This window comes from Gymnogyps californianus, chromosome 11 (genome assembly GCF_018139145.2).
Source record: "Gymnogyps californianus isolate 813 chromosome 11, ASM1813914v2, whole genome shotgun sequence".
Taxonomy (NCBI): domain Eukaryota; kingdom Metazoa; phylum Chordata; class Aves; order Accipitriformes; family Cathartidae; genus Gymnogyps; species Gymnogyps californianus.
In genome coordinates, this window is record NC_059481.1 from 22,652,762 (window position 1) to 22,670,627 (window position 17,866).

Sequence of the window (17,866 nt, forward strand, 5' to 3'; positions counted from 1 at the left end):
TTTCCTTATAGCCTCAGAATTACCTGCTAGGTTTTCAGAGGCAAAATGAAGAAACTCCTTTTCTTGGGTAATTTTAATTTGTTGACTCAGATCTCTTCCCAGATTCTTGTGCATAACTAGGAGCAAGAGTGAGTTTTCATCTAGGGACACAATGGCACTTTTTTTACGCTGGTGTAATACGCAGGGGCTGTGATTGCAGAGAACAACGTGTATCAGTTAGAGCACATCTATAGAGTTGGGGACAGACAGACTGCCCCAGCCTCTGCTCACATCCTGAGCTGGTCAGGAGCAAACCTGCTCCAGTCCCAAAGCCGTGTAAATGCGCTCGCTCATCTCCATGTTCTCACCCTTTAGTATTTAATAGGTGTATGAAATACGGTGTGTATGTTGCTCCTTGGTTTCCTGGTACATGTTAGCTCGGGCAGAGTGCTTTTCTTCTGCAACCATACGGCTTTCTGACCGGCTTGCTTGAACTTGGAGCGCGGGCAGAATTGTCCTGGTCTGTCCGTCCTCGTGTGTGTGGACGTGTCCCGATGCACTGAGCCCCATCAGCTTTCAGGAGGAGGTGGGTGTCTCAGGCCTTTTAAATATCCCAACTCAAGTGGGCCTGCGTGGTTGAGATTCCCCGCGACAGATGTTTTCTGGTCAAAAAGACATGTGAATTTGTCAGCCATTCTTTGGTATCAGTTGAATGTTTCATTGTTATTTTATTTTCAAAGAGCTCCCTGTTCAAAGGGAAAAAACAAAGGTAAAACTGGGCTATACCCCAATGTGCTTTGGGTTTGGTTTTTTTTTTTTAATAAGTATCTAAGGAAGATGCTTAAATTGCAGCAGGCAAAAATTGGAGACAGATCATTAACCCCTCCCTTCTCCCCCAAAGCTAGAGCAATAAAAAGAAATTAACATTTTGTAACTGATTTGGAGGGGTCTGTTCCGTTCATCTGGCGGCTGGTGCAGCTCTCCCATCGGTGAAAGTGTACGAGCTTTTCACAAGGACTGGGACAGGAGAGGACGGGGTGGACGCTGCTCCCGTCGGAGTGAAGGCACCGCACGGGGCGTCTCGGCAACTGCCGCCTGTGACACTGGAGCGTGTTGTTGCACCAGCTGGTGCTAATGGCGGGGATTGAGCCCCCTGGTATATCTGCACCTGCTGAATCCCGCCATATGTCTTTGGAAAGTCTATTCCTCCTTCAGATCTTCATATTAATAATTCTTTCTGAATGCCTTGCTCTGCTGGAGCCTTTCCGAATCTTGCTCCCTTTCCTCTGGTTCTGTTTCTGCAGCAGCCTCTTTCGTTACGCCAGAAGTGCCTTGTCTGTGCGTTTGTGGCTGTGCCTGAGCCGTCATCACGAAGCCATGATTGCCTGGTCATGCTGCTCGTGCCTCCTCTTCACCCACAGTTGCACTACGAACAAAGACACAGACTGGTTTTGCTTGTTCGCAAACTTCTGCCTTTGTCTAAATCTCTTTAGATAAACACTGCGGATTTGTGTCTGCTTGTAAGTTACTGTTTTTGAGTCGGCATTGCTGTGTCATGAAGGAGCAGAGATGCCCGTGCATTTGGAACAGGGATGGGGGCAGAGGGGTGGGAGGAACTTGACGTAGGGCAGGTGAGTTGAGGTAGGGTTGCCGGTAAGGCCAGAAGGTTTTAGTGGGAGGAAAACGATTTAATTTTCATTTTTTTTTAATTTCTAGTAATTCTGATGAAAGAAACTGCCAAAACTTAACTCCATCTGGGAGGATCGAAGCACACTCAGAAACTTGACTTTGTTTGCTGGGTCAAAAGAATACCTTGATGGGTTTCAGCGAGGGGTATTACAGCATGTGTAAGGCGCTCAGCTTCTGGAGAGATTCTGGCAGTAAAAGAACTGTTGAGAGCAAAGTTGTGAGCACTTTGTTCGTGCCCTCTTTTTAGATGTAATTTTTGTTAATTAATGTTTGGAGTCATTATACATAATTATTTCAGGGTACCTGGTTACCTGTGTGGTCGGCTTACACATTCTTCATATTTTTGTTTGCTTGTAAAAGTCCAGGTAAAAACCTTACATATTAAAATTGTAAATATCCTTCTTCCATTGTTCATGAATGTAATACGTTTCTTTGTTAGATGAAGATGAGGATGGTGATCGGATTACTGTTAGAAGCGACGAAGAAATGAAAGCCATGCTATCTTATGTAGGTATAGTATAACAAATGGTGATATTTTCCGTGTTTTTCGGTTTCTGCTTGTGTATTTTTGCTTGTATCAAAGTGTTAACGTAAGCTGCAGTGTTCACAGTACAATATTCCTGTATTAAGCTCACAGTATAATATTCCTGTATTAAATGTAGATGTTTAAAAACTGTATCATATGAGATATATGGACATGCTTGACTTTTGGGGAAAAAAAAAAAGACTTGTACACTTACTGATCATATCATAAACATTAAGAATAATGCATCTTAATGACTTTTGCATTAGGTATAGTGCAGGCTAAATGGACTATCAATTTCTTGTATTTTTTATGCAGTACTTAAAGTAACGGCTCATTAAAAATGAACCCCTGGGCTCTAAAAATTTTTCAAAATCTACTTTCATCTGGAGACTCTTTCACCCCTCCTAACAGAAGAGTTTCATTGTAGCTGCAGGCTCAATATTCATAGAGGATTTAAAGACGTATTTTCTGTTTTTTAATATGAGATATATGTGTGTCTGTGTGTGCCTTTATATACATAGATGTGTGTAAAATCTATCTAGATACCTATAAATATAAAATCTGTCTACAGAAATAAATTATGCGGTTACTTATTGAAACAAAATAATTTGAATATAGCTTCAATGTATCTTTCATGTTGTAGATGTAAGTGAAAAAAAATCATTTAACATTTCCTTTCAAATTAAATTGATATGCAAGAAAATAACGAATGGGTATTTTTCTCTCTAAGCCAGATGGAATGCTAGTTCCTCATAAAGTGCACTTCTCCCTGTGCTAATGCCTTAACTCGGAACGTATCAGAAACAAGCCCCGTTTAGTCCCGTTCGTAGGTGGTTTTGATGGGACTTAATGACTTGGTTCAGTTTCGTCCTCCTCATCAGTTCCCTGTCGCAGAGGAAGCAGAGCAGGGACATGCTTGGATCACCTACATCTTGCCTGAGTCTCTGCTTAATGGATCCCTCTTGGGCACATATTCTCTAGCGTTTGGCAAAACAATGTAGTTTCGCTGTTGTGAACTTAGCACGTAAATACATCAAACGATCGATGTTTTCTGTGAGGGGGGCTCGTGTTTTCTAGGCTCCAGGAAGGCTTCCTCGGTGAAATTCTGATCCTCTTGATATCTGCAGAGATTGTGCTATTTCTTGCCTTGCGACGGCTGGGGCGGACGTTCGTTGAGTGGAGGTCTGTTAGCAGACCCCGGTTCAAAGAGGCTTTAGCCATTGCCTGTGACTTAATCCTGGGGTGAAAGAAGTGCAGGTTCCAGATGCTGGTGATCGATCTCTGAGAAACTCAAGGGATTGATTAAATAAGCCCCTCTCATGTGCAGGTTTCTTTCCAGAGGAGGTGAAACCATTGTATTACAATTTTGATGTTAAAGAGCGTAGGACAGTTGTGTGAAAGAAAGGAAGAAAAATCTTCCTGCAGTCAAGGGGGTTTTGTGCTTGTTTGAGGGGTTTTTTTGTTTTGTTTCATACAACTAGATCACTGGTGATGCTTCCCCACTGGAATTCGTTGTGTTTCTTGATTTTTCCTTATAAAATGTCTGCCATTTTTGCTGTTAAACTGGAAAACTTGAATTTTCCTGGCATAGTCTTAAGATTAATCATGCCTTTGTAAGGTCATCTTTTTGCTATGCTTCCAAGCTTACTGTTAAAGTTTCAGTACATTAGAGTTATGATTACTCAACTCTCTGCTTTCCCTTAAAAATTATGGGATGTCTGTAAATGACTTCTTTCCGCTTCAGCAGCTTTTTTTTCTGTGAAAATTTTCCCTTCAGTTTTCAACTAGTTTTCTATTTGAGTGTTGCATTGACGGTTTAACTTTAACATACTATAGGTGTCATTTTGGGGTATGTTTATAAGAAAACAAATGTTCTTAGCCTACAGGAAAAGGAATGAATCTACTGTAATCTTGAAGAATATACCGGCGAAGAGAAATACTCATTTTTTTAGTGTTTTGAGGCCTGCAACAAATATTTGGAGGATTGAACAGCTGCTAAAATAGGAATTTTGACATGGTGCAGTTTGCCTCCAGTTCTGCTAGTATTCTCCAAAACCAAAGTGAAGGATTTTCTTTTGGTTTAAGAACAAAAAAATAATTCCCTGAGAATACAGACCTCTTCCGTGCAGATATGACACTACAGTTGGGGAAGATGTTTTGAATCATGCGTGACCTCTTATCTTAAGGTTCTTTGGTTTCTGAACTTGACAGTAAGTGATTTCAGGCAGTTCTGGAATTATTTTAGAGTATGCAGAAATACTTTGTATTATGCCTATGCAAATATTGTGGAATGGTAAATTATTTTTCTGTTGTGTATTGCAGTTAATTAAAGACAGACATTGAGTAGCAGTGGACTTGCACTTTAGCTGTTGTCTTGTATCAGTATAAAAAGGCAGTAATTTTTTTGACAACCACTGATTGGAAAGTTGCTTGCAGCTTTCTGAAAGCAAGGGGTACATGCTCTGGATCAATAACTGGCAAATTTTCCATTAAAAAGAATACCTGAACAATGTTCCAAATAGCCACTGGCATCTTAATTTTCCATGGAAACCTCAAATGCTCATGTGTGGAGGACAAGTCATTTTCAGACAATTTTTCCAGACTACTTGTTAACAGTTATTGCTGTCCCAAAAGGTTGACAGCTTACATGATTGATATTTCATTTACTTGTCATCACTGTTTGAGTAATGGAGAGGGCCATGTTTTTTCCTCTCTCTCCCTTTATTTTTTTTTTTGTGTGCGTAGGAAACACTCTCATGTATGTTTATTCTAGTTTATTATTCTAGAGAGTGTCATGTATGTTTATACTGTGTGTATATATGTCTTCAGGTCATAGAATGCCACTAGTAAAATGGTAATTAAAAAGTTTGTTTTTTCTTAAGCAATTTTGGCCCCCAGTGGAGCAGGAGATTCTTTCACAGCTCCATAACTATTAGGTACTGGTGACACATTTTTATGAAGGGATATGGGGACGTGGGGGAGGATTTGGCATGTTATTCATGACCCCCCTGATACAGAATAAGTCTATGGGGTAGTCCTGACTCCTGAAAAACCTCTTGATCATTTCAAAAGAGTGTGCTTTTGTAATGAATAGCTTTGCTCTGTATAAGCACAGCGAAAGCACATGTCACGCCGTTATTTAAGATGTGGATTTATGTGTTTGTACACTAATACGAATGAGATGCCCCCCCTCAAAAATCTTGTGGTGAGATTTTAACAAGGGAAGTGCTTTTAGCAGCAGGCATCGTACTAGATGTACACACAGGAGATGAGGCTGGATGGATTCTTAAACCCTCAGCAATTTTCTTCATAACTATTTTAACAAAAAGGAAATTTCTTCCTGTTTCTTGACACGAATGTGAAAAACAGAAGCACTGAAAAACTTCAGCATATAAATTGACTTTGTTGTCCATCTAACATTTGCTTACTATAGTTCACGTTTAATCCCGTTGTAAGAGGAAAGAAAAATGTTTTGTAACATGAGTTAGTTAATAAACTTTTGTCTTTAAGTTGCATAAGTAAAAATGCTTGCGTTATGGGAAGCCATTGGTGTGAGTGAAATACATGTGTTTGATTCCATAGAGACTTAGAATTTTTTTTTTTGTTGACATCCATTCTTGCCAGTTTGAGTAATAGTATCACAAAACACTGGTAACAGTGACATGCTGAAGTCTTAGACCACACTCGGCTGGTGAGAATTAGCATGAAAGTCAGCGGAGCTACACTGATTTATGCCATGAAGATCTGGCCCACAGCCAGCGTGTTTGCTTCAAAGATGTTTGGTGATTGCAAAAGAAATGTGTTTTGTGATGTGCTTTCAATATTTAACACATCGTGATGAGAGATGTGTGGGTTATAGACAGTAAACTCATAGCAGGGTCTGTCTCCTGCCCCAGGATTGTCTGGTCGTAATGTTAAATATCCTGTCTGGTGAGTGTTCACTGCTCCTCAGGAGTGAGGGTCAATTAAAAAAGGCTAGTAGAGATTTTGATTTATTTAATCCAAATGTTTATTTCTTCATTTAATGCCACTCCTCATCCTCGTGCCCCTTCTCAGGCTTCCGCATACCACATTACATATTTTCTGTCTTCTTGAGTCTTGATGTTCTCAGATACTTTTGCATCCCTTTTTGTCCATTCTTAGCCTTTCGTTATCAATAACTTTCCCCCCGGATCTCTCCTAGCAGTTCCTGTGGAGTCCAAGGTCTCAGTATGTCTGCAGCGGCTTTCTAGTAACGCTGTTTTGCATACCCTACTGTGCATTAAATTTGTACGCTAAGGGAATGCACGGCATCTCTGCTTATGTGGGATGTGGCCCCAACTGCCCTGACTGTGCTTCATCACTGCAAATTCTTGGCTACTTTCCAGATTCTTTTCTCCCTTGGAGTTTTCCTAATTGCACAGTTCTTGACTATATTTACAGCATTTCTTTGTTTCTACATTTGACTGGTTTTCCTGGCTTCTCCAGGTGTGGCAACTGCTGTGTTTGCTGTAAACATTTCATTTGCTCACTCTTCCGAAGCATTCCCAGGTTTCAGGTGGGCCTGAAACTTGCTTAGCTGAGCCAGTAACAGATCCCTGTGCCGGAGCCAGTACTGTGCTGGGTATGGCAGCCCCTTGCTTATGTTCCTCCCGTGCCGCTTTATTGTGTGAACATTGCAAATGTTAAGAAAGCATTCTAAAGGCTGATATGTACTAGGGCAATTTAAAAAAAAAAAAAAAATAAATACGTTGAATTAAACAATCCATAAGTGCTCTTGCTACTATTCATACATTACTTAGTAATCTCTTTCTTTAATCTCTTTGCAGTATTACTCCACTGTAATGGAACAGCAAGTAAATGGACAGTTAATAGAGCCTCTACAGATATATCCAAGAGGTAATGCTTAACAAATTCTAATCAACAATGATGATATCAGTAAACTGTTTCATCAACAGTTATGTTTTTGGGAGGTTTAAATGCACATAACGTGATGTTTACCTCTTAATTTGGATAGAAGAATTCATTATTGTGGGAAGTGTAGTGAAAACTACATTTATTGCATATAAAATAGCTAATTTACTGGAGTAAATTAGACTAACAAGATTCAGTTTGCATAGTACATATTTATGTACATTTTAAAAACTCATTGGTGATGGTTCTGCATGTATTCGAACCAAAGCAGATGAATAACTTAAGTTTTGGATGCTTACGAAAATTGGGGTTTGTTAAGATCTTTTAATATCATTAATCAGTCTAACAGACTTGGGGAATGTGACTGTCATTGTTCATTTTGAAAATGGGAACGTGTCTGTCACAGAAGCTCTATGCGTGACACATTTTTTTTGAGATTTGGGCACTTAGTGGTATCAAAATGATCGCTAGTACTTTAATAGTTCTCCTGAACAGGGAAAGATGTAATCAATTATGTGGGCTGAAGCAATTAAAAAATAGGTCATCTACATCCTGAACAAAAATCCGTAGGCAGCTCGTTAGGTTTTTGGGAATGCACCGCTCCTCCTGAACTCAAATAATGGTTAAAAAAAGACTAATACATTACATAATTCCGCTGATTCATTCAGATGCTCTCACTATCCAGTCTTTGAATCTCTGATTCTTAATTGATGAAACAGATAAGGTTTAAATTCTCCAAGTAAATCTCCCAGCAATAAATTAATTGAAATAATTAAAAATTAAACTCTTCTCACTTAACTGATATTATACAAATAATCATACTATGAGTTTCCCAATTAAACATTCTAGACTTCCATTACTTACAACTCTCTGAAGTTTGAATTGGGCAATTAACCAACAGCCTTCTCAAACACATGCTAATAAGGTCTCGAAAGGAGGCTGGCTTTCCTGGTAGTTTAGTACGCTCCTATGGAAGAGAGACTTGAATTCAAGGGGAATACAGAGATGATTTTTTTTTTTTTTTTTTTTTTTTTTTTTTACGGCTCAAGCTAGCAGGATCTGATTGAGAGGGGGACTCCCAGATATTTGAGCTGTGGGACGCCAGGGCAATCAGCAGTCAAGACGTGTTCTCGTGAGACGAGTGCAAGGAGAGCTATGAAGAGGGAAGCTATCTTCTGCCTCTTCCCAGGCTGAGATGTGAGGGTCTCGGCCTTTCTCCTGAACCTCTTTCTGTAGAAGGCCATTTAATTTCTGACATACGCTCTGTCTAAAGGCACTGACCGCCACTTGCAAGAAATAAAATGCTAGGCTTTCGTGTGGCTTGGAGAAACTGATACAGTGGATGATCCTAGTAGGTGGGGAACCCTTCTTGGAAATACAAGGCAATTAGATGTATTTCCCCTTAAGCACACAGTTCAAGGAAGTTGTGACAGGCGGTGCTCAGTAGCTGGCATGCCTGAGTGTTTAAAGGGACATTTTGAGATTACAAATCAGGCTTAACCTTCTTTTAGATTCTCTTTTTGGGTCGTTCCTGAAGAACCAGCCAAGTAGATTCCTACTCCTGCTGCTCTCTCCTTTTTCTATTTGCTTTACGTCCAAGGATCATCTTCTTTGACTGTACAGATTCAGAATTCGTCTCCAGGCTGCTGAGGATACGATCCCCATGTATTATCTCCACATTTTCACCATTGGCTCAACTACACGCATGTCTGCTGGGTATTTCCTCGTAGGTGGCTTGCCACTTACTCTAAATTGCTTCAGAGCTGAGTTGCTGTTTCATCTTTCCAAATCACCTTCTTAAAACATCTATTCTTTCTAGGTTACAGCTTTAAAGCTACTCTGCGCTCCCTTCATACCCAGACCGCCTCTAAGTTCTGCTGCTGTTCTTCTGCAGTGTCGAACAAAACGCGCTTTCCTGCGTTTTTTTCCTGTCGTCTTGTCCTGCCTCTCTAATGAACGTCCCAAATTTTGTTAGCACAGCACTTTTCTTTCATGCCCTTTTGGCCGTGTCTCTCTACGTACTGCAGTTCAAAGCCCCATCAGTAACCTGCAGCTTTTCTGCCTGTAATTTAAGGTTCTCCCTTTTTAAGAGCTTTCTTTGCAAGCCCGATCTTCCTTTGAGTCCTTTTCCCTTTCTGCCTCTCTTACTTCTGAGGAAGCCTCCCAGTTGCTGTCTCCAGTCAGCTTCCGAAAACTCGTGTCTTCCATAAAGCCTGCCAGTAGTAAATGTCCATATGCCATCCTGTGTTACCTTGGCTGTGCTGTATTCATTTGATAATTTAAAGGTCTTTAAGGGGAAAAAATGGATATTTTGTCTGTTTTTAAAAAAAAGTGCATTGTTGCTGTGTAGGTAGTAAGAGCCAGAGTTCTTTTTTTATACTGAAAATAAACCTCCGTGTATGCATATACATAAACAAGAGTGTGTATGCATACACACACATACATATATATATCCTGTCTATGTTATATATATCCCATCTGTGGAATGCAAGGTGAATATACCATTCAAATATGTATCATAAAAAATATTATTCTTTTAATATTTTGTTCAAAACATTGATTTTAATGTATTGGAAAAAATATAATATGCTTATATGTGTTTTAGAATAGTTTATTGCTTTCTGGTCAGTTTTTTTAGTGCCCACAGTATCATAATATTTTTCTTCTTTAAGATGCACATGGTAATTTCTAATGTCATTTAAAGGCACATGGCCTGGCCCTAACTGATGTGGTTAATAACTATCATCTGTGTCCTTCTGACTAATAAATAGTTCTGTTTCCTGCTGTCAAAAATTGAAGTGAAATGCATGTGCATCAGAGAAAGAGAAAAATCAAATTCATCCCTCCTCAGACAATCAATCAAAAGTGACAGGCCCTTTAACATACAATTTGTAGGGCACTGTAGTTTTAAAATGGGAACTGTCTGTAACATGTAGCTGGAAGCCTTTGTGGCTTTAACATTTGACAAAAGCACATCCACCGAATGGAAGAACAAGGCGATATATAGTTTGAGAGACTTTAGGAAAATACTTTCTCTGCAAGCAGCATGTCCCTCTGTTAAACCTAGCCGTCATAATAAGATGCCACATTTGTACATCTGTGTCCAAAATGTGGCATTTTGTATTGCATTTATCCAGTATTCGGTTTCTTGAGACTCACTGCTGTTGCCCCTGACATGTTTTTTCCACATTTAAAACAAACTGTCTGCATTTGACAATATGACTAATTCATGATGTGTGGCAGCTGATTCCTTTAAAATACATCTTGTAAATATTTCTGTTAAATGCCAGAAAAAATACAGCATGTGAAAGTATAGTGACATAAGATCTTAATTTGAATTACAAAAAGAATCTGCTAATTTAAGCCAACAGTTCTCTTGATTTTGATGTGTTTTAAGCAGAAATTAGAATTTATATTACATGGTGTCAGAAAGCTCTTAGCATTTATAAATGCTCACTCCTGCAAGTTAAAAATCCTGGTTCATAATTCCCACTCTGGGTCTTTTGAGGCACTTTTCAATCATTTCTCTCTGCTAATTTTGGTGTCACCCTCATTTCTTTTTAAAAGATTCATTTTGAGCAAATTTGTAAATGGCCCTGATGTGTTCTACAATTTAGTCAATTACTGTTTCAGCCTGCAAGCCTCCTGGGAAACGGAACATACATGGCCTGAAGGTACGAATTTCAATAATTGTTTCAGTAAAGTTAGATGGATTTGTAATGCTGTGTTCCACTTATTGAAATGTCAAATAAAACTGCACTTTCTTGAGCTCTGACAAGCAGATTTTTTTTTAATTTTTTTTTTTTTTTTTTTTTTTGGTGAGGGTGGGAGAAGGATTCATCTGCTGGGTGTTGGCTGTGATATCTGTATATACAGTTTTATTAAAAATGGAATTGCCTTTCTTTTCGTCTTTAACCTCTGTTAATAAGGTTCCTAAATTTTAATATTCAGTTTATCAACTAATGTCTGGTACTACTTCAAAGAGTTTAAAAAAAACCCACCGTATTAATTTGATTTCAGTAATTTATCTAAGTGTGGAAGGCACTGCAATGAAATTCTTTTAGGTGGTTTGATTCATTCAGGTGTGCTTATTACTTCTGTAATCGTACTCATTTTGAAATGCAGAAAACTACGAATATATTAAACGATTGTTTAGTTTTTAAAATGAGAATAAATGGTGGACATATCATCTCTTTTCCTATATTATTTAACTAAGTGTTTAAGATGTAAAGATAGTGTATTGCAGTCCATGAATTGTATAGCCTGCTAACCTACATACAGGCGAGACCTCAACCATCGGCATGCCTAGCAACAAGCTAATTAACCTTCATAGTGAAATGAGAAATTCTTGGCAAATTACAGGTTAATTAGAATAGTGTCCTCTGAACACAACCGACTGATAAAGATCCTTTCCCTGCCTGCAGGTAAATACGCGAGCGGGGTCTGCTAATAATAGCAGTTCGGCAGTCTCGGATTCCCTTCCAAGCAATAGGTAAGAGTCAAGAACGGGAGCATACGTTTTGTTTTGTTTTCTTTTATTAGAACAAAATGGAACCTTGTGTGCGGTAGTTACCAATGATAAGCTCGATGTTGAATAACTTTTTCAATATGACTACTGGGCACGCAGGAGTGAAGTGGGGAAGACAAAATTACCTTGATTCATGGATCTTGTTAGACTCGTACTGCTGGTTCTTCAGGAGAATTATTTTCTGCCAGAAGAAATAAGTCTTAGCTGGGTATTTCAGATGGCTTTGTCCTTTATAAAGCATTGAAATACTGTTTGTGGGTGAGCTAATTCGTTTTAGTTGATCTAATAATCACTGTCTATGGCAAGGTCTGTGTGTTTAGGTCTTCGTTGCTTATCTCATTCCAGGATTCTTTGATTTTAAAATTTGAGACCTGATTCAGTAGGTTTATTATTGAGGGGTAAGATTTTTGAAAAATCTGAACAGTTTAGGTGCCCTGTTTCACGCAGTTTCAGCAAAGTTTTGCAGTCCATCTCCCTTATCTTTCTTTTTAGATTCCAGTCCTAATTTGAAAACCCATATTAGGATCTCAAAAATGCAAGAGAACTCGTTCTCTTTTTTCCTAGAGATCTGCTTTTAAATACTGGAGCATAAACTCCCTTTTATTACATGAACTGTTACAGGAAGTCATTATACTCAATACTGATGTTAAAACAAATAAATAAAAAGCCCCCCAAAACCCCTTACGTATTCTTACAAGGAAATAAGAAAAGTCTGGCTCCATCTTCTTCATACAAGAGCATATTTGAAACGTGGGAATAGAAATCTCTGGAGGTCCCTTTCAACCTAAATTATTCTATTATTCTAATAAGCATATAATATTACATTTATCCGTGCATCAGCGTGCTGCTCCCTTTTCTCTCTGAGAGCATTTTGGAAAAAAAAATAAAAGATTGACAGAGATGAACATGATCGAAGGCACAGTCATACTGCACTAAGCATGTTCAGCCGGTGAAGTGTCGGTACCCGTTCCGGCGCACACCACGAAGCGCTGCGGTGGTGGGACTGTCCCACAAACCCTGTCTTTGCGTGGTGGGAGTGATGTGATGTGGTTACCCGTTGAGGAGGAGGATGTCACCCCACATGGTTGGCAGCAGTGCTGGAGCCGTGCTACAGTGGGTAGCCCCGTTCAAGTACCACTAAAACCAGTTTTGATGCTCCCTTTAGTGGCTTTGCTAATTGTAGAGGTAAAAAAAGAAAGCCAGTACCCTCTGTCAGTCTCCTCTGGCGATGTTTGCCCCCATCCCTTGGGGAAGATTTGCTGTGTATTGCAATGGAGAAGATCCTATCTAAGACTCTTTAAAGAAAATAAATCTGAATGTCTTTATGAACTGCAGTCCTCCTCCCAATCTATCATACCACTGAACTAAATAAAGCTGCTTTCTGTCGCTGTTGTGCTTTGGCTTTCAGTACTTCCCGTACTTTGAGCTTGTTCTTAAAGTGCACTGAAAATGAGGCTTCTAGAAGATTCTTGTCACCTTATTTGGTGGTTAATTGCCATTCCTTTTCCGAAACCTTCTGCACTATGAGTTTTGTTTTTGAAGTAATTGAAGGTCTCTCTTTGTTTCATGTTCACAAATTGTTAGTCATGAAAGATGACAAGATCAACTTATGTTTCCTTGGAAAACTTAATTTTTCTTTAAAGTAGTCGTGGGAACAAGAGGCCTATTAAAGAACAAAGCCACCAAATAGGAAATCTGTGTTTTCACTGTTCTTGTTAATAATGATCTGTGATCAAGACACGTGCACATGCCTTTCAAGAATATATTATTTTGTACTTTTTTCTTTAACTTCAATAATAAGAGCAGAATGTCTCTTTGAGATTAAGTTTTGCAGACATATTGCTACCCAGGCAGTTTGTTGTGTTGAACGTACAAGGAACACAGTTTGTCAGGAAAGGAGGTGAAGCAGTATTTTGCGAGTGGGTGGAAGTAGTTTGAAGCCATTAATAGTTTTACCTACAAAACACACCAAGGTGATAGTGGTGGTTTGTTAAAGTTCTCTTACTAGAAAAAAATAATACGGGTCATCTTGCGTAATGTAAGACTGCTGACACAGGAGTAGTTTCTCCTGAAAAAGCACAGGGACTGCAGCAGCAAGTTGACCTGGAGTTGGATGCACATGGTAGTCTGGACTCACCCCCCTCAATTTAGGCATGTCCCCAAGGTGCCTAAATCAGGAGTTGTACTCACCTGCTCACCATCCTCCAGTCTACGCTCAGTTGAGGTGCTGAGGCATCATCGATGGCACACCCTTCTGCTGCAGATTTATAGAAATTATTGAGGGATAATGCCTTAAGGGGTTTTAAAACAAGATGAGGCACCTGAAAACCAGATGTGAACCTTATTTTCCTGTTGTTTTTTGAAACACCTGGTGTGTGAGGGTATCTTTTTTTTTTTTCTTCTTTGAAATGACAAACAATAGGTTGTATCTCAAAGGGTAGTATAGTCAAGTATCTAAAAAAGCTAGTTTGTAAAGGTGAAAAATACATTGATTTTCTTAAATGTTCATTGCTTCTCCATTTCTGCTGTCTGCAGTTTGAGGAGTAGCTATACGGAACATCAGTCAGCATTGCTAAAGTTGAATCTGTTAGAATATGTAACCATGAACTTAACCTGACGGCTTGTTGTTTCTTATGGTTTCACTTCATTTTATGGAGTGAAATAGCACAGTCATTAAAAATAATTGCCTCTTGTTTTTTCAGCTTAAAAAAGTCTTCTGCAGAGCTGAAGAAAATACTTGCGAATGGCCAGGTAGGTGCACTGAATTGAGTCTTGGCTACATGCACGTCTCGTTACTGCCTAATACTGCAGCGATTGGCATACCACAAATAGGTGGAGAGATGCTTACTGCTCATTTAGTTGTAATGTGTTCTTTTAATACAGAACTGGAGGGACCATGAAAACCTTCATGATATGAATGAGTTATGTGTCCTGATTTACTTTGATTGGCATAGCAATTTGCTTCCCATTTCTCAAAATGTGCTAATCAGATTTAGCTCCAAATAGATTGAAGTACCTCACACATGTTGCGCTGCTGCCACAATTTCAGGGAAGAAAGTTAATCAATTTTGAATAACTAAGTCAACTGCTCAGTTAGAATGACCTTCGTATTTTTTAGAGCAGTAGATACTTGAATATTTAGCAGGTTCTTGCAAGGAACCGCTCTGTACTATTTGGAATCACCTTATGTTGTAGCTTCTTAAAAAAACCCAGAACACTAAAACAAAAAAACCCACAAAGTTGTAGAAAGCTGTCTTGTTACTTTCTCTTCCTGCTCCAGGCATTCAGATTCTGGCACTCAGAAGTGAAAGGTTTAATGTAACAATTGATGGACAAGTGGATGTCCTGGACAAACGGAGCAATCATTTCTTACCCATTTTGAGCTGAATGTATGGGCAGGCTTGCAGTAGCGTAATGACATTAAATATACACCATTAAATTAAACTACCTTAAAAGAATCCCGGATTCTTCAGCAGCAGCATAAATATGTTTTAACGTTTGTCATAGTGAAAGCCCTTTGATAGCCTTGGAGGCAGGCACCTGTCCATTGCGATCAGGCTTGCCTATTAGGCTCTATTGACTGAGACATCTGTGTCACTGCAAATAAAAGACTCTTATTGATTTTCTTAACTGCTGTTCACTTCCCCTCCATGTTTCGAAGGCTGAAATCTTAATTATCTCCGATGCGTATTCAGTGCCTTCACACAATGACCTCTCCAAGCCTCATTGGCATTTCATGAATCAAGTAGTTGTAGTTGAGCGTGTCAAGAAGATAAAGGCTGGTCTTCATGCTTGTCCTTCAGTATCACCTGTAACATTGTGGTCTAATAGATGAGAGTGCCCCTCTAAAATGTGAGTCGAACAGCCCAGTGTTGCAGCCTTGCCTGTTTGGCACTGAATCCTTTGAATACAGCTTGGAAATGTATTTTTAAGCTTGTCGGCGTTCCTTACGTGGAGACTTAGTTTAATATTCACAGATTCCTACCAGGTAGATTTGTTAGTGTTTCAAAGTTACAGCTAAACAGTATATTTTTCTGGATAACTTAAAATTATGTACGTACCAGCAGCATGCTTCTGAAGTTGTAAAATGAAGTTGATAATTACTCCAATATTACTGATTTTTTTTACAGTAGAATTACTGAACGTAAGAGCCATCTTTTTGTGATTGAGTCCATAAGCTGTATTTGGCATTTTATTTGTTCTAAGGAATAGAAATTAGTATTTTGTGTGCCCTGCAATAGTTTGTTACAGATTTCTTTCCTGCATAGTAGAATTTTAGAAAGATATAAAGGAACCAAAACTCTTACTATGATACTAAAAAATGTTTCTTGAACTCATTTAAAAAAAAAAAAAAGAAAATTCAAAATAAGTTTTGATACTATTTTATTCACCCTGCTCTGACAGGAGTTACACTGCTTTCTGTCGAGAGAAGATGCTTTTTGTTATGCTGCATTGTGTTCTGCAAAATTTGGTCACAGATCTGTAACTGGAAATAGGTTTCTAGTTGTAACTTTAACTTTTCCCCCTTTTGGGGAATTAAGTCACACTTATCATTACTTAAATATGGGTTGGGTTATTATTTTTTATTATTTTTTGGCAGTTTATGCTTTCAGGCATTCATAATGATATTCCTCTAGTAGCTTCCATTTAGGTTTAATAAGGAATTCATATTAATCATTAAAAGAAGGGGACATGATTCTTCAAGATAATCAAATATTGACAGGTTAGAAATAGCTTTCTGCCTAGGTTCATTGATATAGGTGATGCGATATAAATATTTATTTCTTTTCTGTCACTCAGAGTAAATGCCACCAATTGATTCAGCATTGATATAGTGTCAACAGTTCATAAGAAACATTTGACTGGCTTGTGTTTTCCGATTAGTCTCTGCTCCATAAAGTGGGATTTACTAAATCTCTTCAATTGTCTGCTCATAGAGTGTGACTGCTTTCTGAAACCATTATTGCTTCGATTCGTAAAGCAAAGGTGTGGCTATAGGACTTTGCCTCTGTCAGGCCTCTGCATATAAAATAAGGATTAATTGAGCATTTTGTTTTTAATGATTTACAAGAGATAGACACTGATTTCTTTCAAAAACAGCAGGTATAAGCAAGGGATGTTTTGTTTGCTGATCCGTAATTGAAGTCTCTTTCGCTTTTTCATTAATTCTGTTAATATTGGCATCCAATCAAACTTGGTTTTGCAGGTTTAATATTCCAGTCCTTACTGTCGAGTTCATTGTTATTATGTTATCATTTTATGATTGAGAATCCAGTTTTCCCAGTAAAATAAATAAATCACCACATGTTTTTGGCATCTTTATTTGAGCCAGTAAATCACACTTTATCTCTCTATCGGCTGCTGGCAGATCCTTGCTCCACCCCAGTCTTCCTATTTCACCCTGGGTTTCTGGTTGCTCTTTGTGCATAGAGACAAGAAATGGTGCTGGGCTGGCAGCGGGCGCGAGCAGCGCGGCATCGGAGGACGGAGCTGCTCCGATCGCTGGCTTTTAGGGAACGGTGTGAAGAAAGTACTCTCCTTTTGCCAGTTAGCAAAAAGCGGGAGAAAAGAGAATACGCTTTACGTCTCTGGTTCTGCTCAATTTGTTGCTTATAATTTGTGTAACTACAAAAAATTCTTCTGTTTTCTCCCCAAGAAGCAAAGATACAAGTCTGTTCGTGGCTTTGTAGATTCATTTGATTTCTCTTAAGAGTTTTGTTTAGAAGAACATTGCTGGGAGTATAGGAAAGAGATGTTTGTTGTTACCTCAAAGACTGGAGAATTAAAGTCCTCCAGCTTAGAAGAGCAGAACTCCTTAAACACAGTGTGTGCTTTAAATTAATGAGTACTGCAGTCTGAGAGAAATTATTTTAGTGCAAGGGATCCAGTATAGATTCTTTACATATTTTAAAACCCATTCATGAATTATTGTTCCTCATGAGGTGGGCTTTTTCCCCCCCCCCCTCTTTATTTGCATTTTCTGATTGATGCAATAAGCAAGATAGCTTTCAGTAATAAAATAAAACTTCATTTTCATTGTAAACCTTGGTATGTGAATGGGGCATTTCATACCCTTTTAAGATATCTGGCCCAGGTTTAACTACAAATAGGTAATAATGTAGAGTCAACTTCTGCTTTGAGGTATTTCGAATATTCTCAGAACTCAAGAGATTTTAACCTCACTGGAAGAAAAGCATAGAGGAAAAGTATTTTCTGTGAGAAACAAGCATGCTTTTTATTCAGGTAGTGAA

The 17,866-nt window shown here is 38.7% G+C and overlaps 1 protein-coding gene across 2 annotated transcripts in view; it reads left to right on the plus strand.

Annotated features, from left to right (window-relative positions):
* Positions 1 to 17,866, plus strand: part of MAP2K5 (mitogen-activated protein kinase kinase 5) — a 141,044-nt gene that overhangs the window by 11,302 nt on the left and 111,876 nt on the right. For both annotated transcript variants that reach the window (XM_050903007.1, XM_050903008.1), the window contains exons 3-7: positions 2,108 to 2,175; positions 7,003 to 7,072; positions 10,721 to 10,761; positions 11,512 to 11,579; positions 14,318 to 14,366. In XM_050903007.1, the coding sequence (XP_050758964.1) occupies positions 2,108 to 2,175; positions 7,003 to 7,072; positions 10,721 to 10,761; positions 11,512 to 11,579; positions 14,318 to 14,366 (296 nt within the window). The remainder of the gene's footprint in view (positions 1 to 2,107; positions 2,176 to 7,002; positions 7,073 to 10,720; positions 10,762 to 11,511; positions 11,580 to 14,317; positions 14,367 to 17,866) is intronic.